The sequence below is a fragment of the Dendrobium catenatum genome, unplaced genomic scaffold, assembly GCF_001605985.2.
Source record: "Dendrobium catenatum unplaced genomic scaffold, ASM160598v2 fragScaff_scaffold_1504, whole genome shotgun sequence".
Taxonomy (NCBI): Eukaryota; Viridiplantae; Streptophyta; class Magnoliopsida; order Asparagales; family Orchidaceae; genus Dendrobium; species Dendrobium catenatum.
Window position 1 is genome coordinate 547,684 of NW_021319966.1, and position 8,292 is coordinate 555,975.

Consider the following 8,292-nt stretch of genomic DNA (forward strand, 5'->3'; position numbering starts at 1 on the left):
GGATTCCGGCCCCTTATGCCTCCCTTCCCAGACACTGACTGAATCTCATAGGATCCAGGCCCCTTATAACTCCCTTTTTATAGCATATACAGATAGCGTATCAATTCAGAAGAAATCCAGACAAAATCAGAAATTGCCTAAAAATCGGGCAGCATAACGGCAGTATACGGAATTTACATAATTTTTCCTGAAAATCACAATTCACCAAATTTGCACAGAATATAGATAACAACATTTCAGAACATTTATTCTACTGCCACAGCATTTAATATTCACACAGAAAAATACAGACGGAATAAAACGTCGTCAAATCAAAATGATCCGGACAAAAATCTCCAAAATATATTCAAAATGTGCACACCCGGCACGTCAACAACATACAGAAAGTTACGCGGTAAAAACTAAACCAGTCGGAAATTACGGACGAAAATCGCTAACAAAAACGAACTTCGGACAGAAAATACCGCCAACAGCGACGGTTCTGAAAATTGAGAAAGTCGGATTGTGCCTTACCTTGCGTACAGCAAAATCCTCAACAGTCTCGACGAACGAAAACAGCTCGGCGTCGCCCAAAAATCCACTCTTCTACTTTTTCCTTCGTTTTTCTCTCTCCTCAGCTTTTTCTCTCTCTTCAAAATATCTCATTTCTATATATATCCAGACTGATCGTCCTGGACGATCGAGATTCGTCCTGGACGATAAAAAAATCTCAGGACGACTTGGGCTCTGGAAAATTTTCGTCCAGACGATCCCACATTTCGTCCCGGACGAACTGCCCAATTTTCACCATTCTGAACAAACCTGTACCGATCGTCCCGGACGATCCAACTTCGTCCCGGACGAACTTGGAGCAGAACTGATATTACATAGCAGAGCCATTTTTTTAGCATGAAAGCTAGCTTCTTGAATCTTAAAATTTTCCCTTACTATTAAAGCTTTGCAAATTAATGCAACGTAATGAAGGTCTTTGTATATTCAAATTAATAGATATACAACAAAGAACAACATCAATTAGCTTAAAAAAAGAAGCATAATACTAATAGCAGGCTAAAATTTGTTACTAAAATTTTGCTTTAAAAATCAATAAAAAAGTCGTCCCAATTTGAGATTTGTTTTTATTGCTTCTTAAAATGAAGTTTTAGTTAAAAACTTTTAAATTTATACTAAAACTTTATTTCAAGAAGCAATAAAAATGCCGTTTAAAATGAAAAAAATTATTACGTTCACGTTGCCCCAAAAATATACCGTGATTTATACCAAGTACTCGGTACCCTCAGTACCGAGCACGGAACCGGACGGTTCTCCCGTCCGGTGTCCGCACACAATAATCTCCCCCAAATAAAGTCTAAATCACACAAAATCACCATCAGATTAATATATTTTATATTCAGCTTAACGGGCTCTTCTGTGTTCTGTTTTCACATCAGTTCTCTATCATTTTGGGCTCTAACTCGGTTGTCATTAGCTGAAAATACATTGAAGAAATATAGTGGGCTGGGTTCGAGCACTTAGTTTGTCAAAAAAAAAAACAGAGGTTTTCATAATAAACTTTTTTTTTCCCTTAGGTTTTTCTCTTTATTTGCCCTAATTTATGCCACTCATTATGCCACTTTATGAAAAATTAAGATTTCCATAAAACAATTAAAAAAAAACAAAAATAATAATAAGATTTCCAATGGGACAGTTTTCCTACTTTTTTATATTTTTAATTTTTTATTGCAAATATAGTTTCTATTTAGCTAGTGTTTTCAAAAAAAAAATTTCTACTCTTTTTTACAATAGCTTTTAAAAATTGACTTTCTCCGTTAAGATTTTACAACCATCATTATAACAAATAATTGCCGTTCAAAACGGAACACAAGTGAAGGGAGCCCTGAACTAATCTCCTATTAGTTAAAAGAGTTATGCGGTATGATCTAGTTTTTACTGATTAAAAATTAAAAAATTCCATGAGAATCTATCTTTATTTCTCTTTCAACTTGGGAAAGCATGTCAATTAAGATGGAAATAAGAAGAGTTTAAAATAATAAATAAAATAATCAAAATTATAAAATTAGTCTATTTATTTCTTATATCATGAAGTAAAGTCAATATTTTAATTGAACCAATTGGGACTTAATGAAGCATTTTTAATCTTATTTACTCGTAGATTTAATTTTTATCTAACTTATGTAAGGTTATAAGCATCTAACTATCTAAGAAAGCAGGCAGCATTCTCTATCTTTTGATGAATAATATGATTGATATATTATTATCAGAAAAAATTATCTTGATCGGCACGAATCTCGAGGAAAAAACAAGTTGGAAATTTTTGAAATTAAAATTGGGATCATTCGAACTCCGATTTCAGCAAATTTACAATCGAATTGAACGTCTCAAAAATATGAACCCAACGACACCAAATTCGACTTAATCCGAGCCCAAATGGGACTAAATTGAGGACCCAAAGCACATTTGAAAGGTTTCAACGATAATTTGGATCACCAAACGATTTTCATATGTGACATGCTTATAGTCGAATCGAGTGGCTCGACGAGACGAATTTAACGAGCCCAAAATTGTCAAATTCTGACATCAATAAGGCATTTAAATATCCAATAAACGGCCCACGATCAAGGAATTCAACATCGGCCTTCCATTCAAACGACTCCCAATTTACCCATATTCTTCCTCCTATTTACTGGTCATGCGACTTTCAAAAAACTATAAATAGACTTCTCATTTCTCATAGAAGGAAACCCAAGCAAGGTAGAGAAGGAAGAGAGCCCTCTTGCCACTATACTCCTCGATCCACCACCGCCGGACTTCCACCCTACCACCGACTGTCGTCAAACTTCCACTGATCTGCTGATTGACGTTGGACTTCCACCCAACCTTCAACTATTGCCATATTTCAGCTCAAACACCAAACATCACCAGATTTTTCAATCTCCGTTCATAACTAAATATCAACCCGACCGTTACTATTGTAATCTCATTGTCCACAATTTCATAGACGAGTCAGAGACTTGTAATTTAATCAAACACTAGTGAAATTGTTTCAACTACGTGTAGCCCCGTGATTTTTCCCTTTTCAGAGTTTTCCACGTAAAAATTTTGGTATTCCTGTTTTCTTTTATTTGTGTCCTGGATATCCGTACAAAACTTAGACAAAAATTTATAACTCTATCGCCGCGTATATTCTAGCCCACAACAATGATATTTTGATTGAAATTTTTCTTTGTTTGATTGAAGACCCCTCTCATAGTTTTGCTGTTAATTTCTAAATGTCGTGAGGATTAGTAGCTTCAACAAAATAGATCTCTTTTTATGTGTTTAGTCACATTCAAATTATAATTTTCTTCAAGAATCATTCTCCATCATTTGATATCAAGCAAGTAAAATTCCTTGTGATAATATAGTTGTTTTGTGCTGAAAATTATAGTCTTTCATAATTTTTTTTCAGACGTTTTCTATATTTAACTTTGTTGGCATACAAAATGGATTTGATTTTTATGAGATTTTTAATGTATAATCTTAAAATTAACAGCAAAATATTTTTATTGCTTTGCTTTTCAAACTACAACCATAATTTATAATTGATTACTACTTTCTCGTTATTTTTAATAATTTTTTTTTACTAAACTGTAGCTTTTTTATAACAACATTCAAAAAGGTTAATTTTTTTCACAACAGTCATACAATTAGGGGAGTAAAAAAAATGACCCTTGCATACTCGACCCAAAAAATTTGAGTTCAAATTGACTTGTTTATTATGCAAGTTGGATCTGAATTAACTCAAGAACTCAATTTTTGACTCAAAAGTAACATATTTAATTTTTTTTCTCAAATTTTTGTGCTTATTGATGTAGTATCCTTATTTTTTGATCAATTTATCTAAAATATATAGTTGGCAAGCCTAGAAAATTTATTTTAATTAAAATAGGTTATATAATTAGATTCTTATCAGTTGGTTTGAGCCGGTTGGGTTTGAGTCCATCATTTTGACCCATTTATTAAATGAGTCGATTCTAACTTGACTAAATTTTAGGTCAAATCCAAACCCAACCTATTAGCCTATTTTGACATCAATATTTATTATTACCTTTACAAAAAATTGTAGACCTTCCAAACAAACTCCCATTGAAAGCGGCTCCATCTTATTAGGGAAGTGCATGGCGGAGGTTTGGCTGCACACCTGGGCCGCGACAACACAATTCATCAGGTTCAAGCGAGATTCTTCAGGCCCAGGATATGCCGTGATACCATTCGCTTCGTTGAGAGTTGTACAATTTGTCAAACATACAAGGGGGGCGCTCAAAATACTGGCCTCTATATGCCGCTCCCGGTGCCCAACTCCATATGGGAGGATTTAAGCATGGATTTTGTCCTCGGCTTACCGAGAACACGACGAGGCAATGACTCCATTATGGTAGTCGTTGACAGGTTTTCCAAAATGAGCCATTTCATTTCTTGTGAGAAAACCTCCAATGCTATGAATATTGCTAATCTTTTCTTTAACGAAGTTGTTCGTTTACATGGCCTCCCACGAAGCATTACTTCAGATCGAGATGTGAAGTTCGTCAGTCATTTTTGGCGTGAAGTGTGGAAACGGTTAGGCACTGAATTGCGATTCAGCTCCGCCTATCATCCCCAATCCGACGGGCAGACGGAGGAAGTAAACCGAACACTAGGCAATATGCTGAGGTGTTTAGTTCAAGAACAGCCGAAGCAGTGGGAAGATGTACTGTCCAGGGCTGAATTTCCTTATAATGCGATGACCAACCGTTCCACCGGAAAGCCTCCTTTCGAGATCGTATACACGAAGACCCCCAACACCGCTGTCGACATCTCCATTCTCCCTAAGTGGACATCTCCGGCAGCCAGTAAATTCACGGAGGATTATTCTAGCATGCTGCAGGAAATTCGGCAACAACTTATTGATTCAAATTACCGCTACAAGACGGCTGCAGACACACGCCGAAGAGAAAAATTATTCCAGGTGGGCGACTTAGTCATGGTTCGCCTCCGGCGTGAACGTTTTCCCGGTTGGAACTTATTCCAAGTTAGCACGGCGCAAGCTTGGTCCTGTTCCAATAGTTGCCAAAATCAATGACAATGCCTACCGCGTCGAATTACCCCCAGACAGTAATACGTCGTCAACATTCAATGTCTCCGATATCTCACCGTATAAGCCAGCAGACGACGCCATCATTTCAATCAGCTCGTCGGAGTCAAGCTCTGAAGAAGCTGGGGAGGACTGATGCAACGCGTGCTTATCATATACCGGCGGGACACCAGATATGTTCTAACAAACCACATGCCCACTCCTACTTTTTCTATTTTCTGTTATTACTTTTACAGCACAGCTTTTTCTTTTATACTCCACAAATAGTAATAGAGGAAAAGATAGTTAATTACATATAGGATGGAAAAAGCACTCGGTTGTCATCTTGCATTTTTACACAAGTAATAGAAAGGCTGAGAATACAGAGGTATTCTTCCTCCTCCCATATTTGCTCTCTGTTTTGCCTTTGTCTTTCTCTGTTTTGGTCCAGGTCGCAGATCCTGCAGAAGGAGGAGCCATCAGCTGGTATCAGAGCCAACACCTGGAGACAGAATGACGGATAAGGGCAAGGCACCAGCGGCAGAGGGAAACCGAACGATTGATATGCTGTGGGCAAATCAAGAGAACGTCAATCGGAGGATTGACGAGGTGGCTGCCGAAGTGCAGAAGCTGGCCGTGGACATACGTCGGGAGTTCAATCTCCTTCGTGTGAGACCAGCATACCATGATCAATATCGGGAAGAGGCACGAGCACATCGGGTCATTCCTAGGAGAAGAGGCTCCGACGAGCGACAAGGACGAGTACCTCGCGCCGATCCGCTAGGTCCATCAGATTCTGAAGAAGAACCAACTCCAGTGAGGGGTGATCATCAAGTATACTCCAGCGGAGAGGAAGTAGATGACCGATACGGAGCAAATCCATTTCGAGGTCCAAGAGCTCCCCAATACCGGCTCCCCAATACCGACATCATCCATGTGAATTTAAGGTGAAAATGGATATCCCCTTCTTTGATGGCCATCTCCATATTGAAGATTTCCTTGATTGGGAAAAGGCAGTGGAAATTTTTTTTGAATATATAAACATCGATCCGGCTAAGCAAGTTCAATACGTGGCGTGCCATTTGAAGGGGGGAGCTAGTGCTTGGTGGGAGCAAACAGTGCAATCAAGACGACGGGAAGGTCGGAGTCATGTCCGATCATGGGCTCGAATGAAGCAGCTGTTGCGTTCGCAATTCCTCCCTACGGATTACGAACATATTTTATATATGAGATACAACCACTGCAGCCAAGGCACAAGGTCGGTGAGTGAATACACCGAAGAATTCAATAGATTGAGTGCTCGGAATGATCTCAACGAGTCCGCCAATCAATTGGTAGCTCGATATATAAGAGGTCTCCGAGATAACATACAGGATCAATTGGAACTCAATTTCGTGTGGTCCATGCCACAGGCGGTCAATTTGGTCTTGAAAGTTGAGATGCAGCAAAGCCGTAAAGCTAGAGTTCCTTATTCCAGGCGACATTGGCAAGAACCACCTCCCGTAACTGGCAAAGGCAACATTTCAACTACACCGAAATCCACATCCGCTGGACCGCCAAATGCTCCCACTGCCGAACCTTCGGGGTCTACACCAGACGGAAGAAATGTATCCAAGCAGAAGGTTAGTAGCAATGTCAGTCCTTATGCTAGACCTTCTACGATGAAGTGCTTTCGTTGTTTCCAACCTTGACACAAGTCCAATGAGTGTCCTCAAAGACAACAAGTTAATATGGCGGGGCCTGAAGATGACGAGGATCATGAGAATTCAGAGGTAGAGAGAATTGAAATTGAGGAAGAGGTTCTAGCTGATGAAGGAGAACCGTTCATTGGTGTCATGGGAAAACTGCTCTTGGCACCATGTCAAGCAAATATGTCGTAGCGACATGCGATCTTCAAGACCAGGTGCACAATTAGTGGCAAAGTGTGCGACCTACTTATAGACAGTGGGTGTACGGAGAACATTGTATCCAAGGCGGTTGTTCATGGGCTCCAATTGAAGACCACCAAACTCACGCAGCCATACAAAATCAGTTGGGTCAAGAAGGGATTTGAGATCCTCGTTACCGACTTCTGCCGTGTGCAATTCTCGATTGGCAAGCATTACTCATGTGAAGCCCTATGCGATGTCTTGGAAATGGACGTATGCCATGTGATTTTGGGAAGACCTTGGCAATTTGACGTGGGAGTTCATTACGACGGCCGAGCCAATGTGTACTCAATGGATTGGAAGGGTTGGAAATTACGTCTACTGTCGAGCGCACCCACCTTACCTCTGAGAGCCAAAGACATCTCCAAACCTGCTGCCATACACTTTGTCTCGGGAAACAATCTTATACGTGAATGGCAAGATCAGGCTCCCATGTTTGCATTACTTCTCACGGAGCCCAATCCGATTTATGACGCGCAGAATAGGCCGCCCGAAGTCTCTGAGTTCCTTTCTAAGTATCGTGACGTCGTGCCGGATGAATTGCCTGCAGAGCTACCACCATTGAGAAGTATTCAACATCAAATAGATTTTGCGCCGGGCGCCACCTTACCGAACCTGCCGCATTACCGACTCAACCCCAAGGAACAGGTGATTCTACAAGAACTGGTTGATGATTTACTACAGAAACAGTTCATTCAGGTGAGCCTCAGCCCTTGCGCCGTGCCGGCCTTGCTAGTTCCGAAGAAGGATGGATAGTGGCGTATGTGTATCGACAGCCGCGCAGTCAATAAAATTACAACGAAATATAGATTTCCCATGCCCCGCATTGACGAGCTTCTGGACCAGCTATCGGGTTCGGCAGTCTTCTCCAAGTTAGATTTGCGTAGCGGCTATCATCAAATCTGTATTCGCCTAGGTGATGAGTGGAAAACAACGTTTAAAACTCCTCAAGGGCTCTATGAATGGAAAGTGATGCCGTTTGGGCTATGTAATGCGCCGTCGACGTTCATGCGAATGATGAACGAGGTACTGAAACCGTTTTTGGGACGTTTTTGTATCGTGTATTTCGACGACATTCTCGTATATAGCTTGGATCGGTCATTACACCTACAACATCTACAAGCTCTGTTTGAAGTATTACGGGAACATAAATTATGTGTAAATTTTTCCAAGTGTGAGCTACTTACCCCCAAGGTTAGATTCCTGGGCTTTGTCATTTCGGGCAATGGAATCCAAATGGATCCACTTAAAGTTTCAGCAATTCATGACTGGCCCGTG

At 40.2% G+C, this 8,292-nt stretch overlaps 1 protein-coding gene across 1 annotated transcript; it reads left to right on the top strand.

Annotated features, from left to right (window-relative positions):
* The first annotated feature begins 6,816 nt into the window (after positions 1–6,816).
* Positions 6,817–7,770, top strand: LOC110109125. The gene is made up of 2 exons (XM_020840052.1): positions 6,817–6,946; positions 7,028–7,770. The coding sequence occupies exons 1-2, from the start codon at positions 6,817–6,819 to the stop codon at positions 7,768–7,770; spliced, it is 873 nt and encodes a 290-aa protein (XP_020695711.1).
* Positions 7,771–8,292: the final 522 nt, after the last annotated feature.

Coding starts and splice junctions, on each gene's coding strand:
- LOC110109125 (XM_020840052.1), top strand. CDS start 6,817: ATGGCGGGGCCTGAAGATGACGAGGATCATGAGAATTCAGAGGTAGAG. Junction 6,947..7,027: donor AAAACTGCTCTTGGCACCAT/GTCAAGCAAATA, acceptor ACCTACTTATAG/ACAGTGGGTGTACGGAGAAC.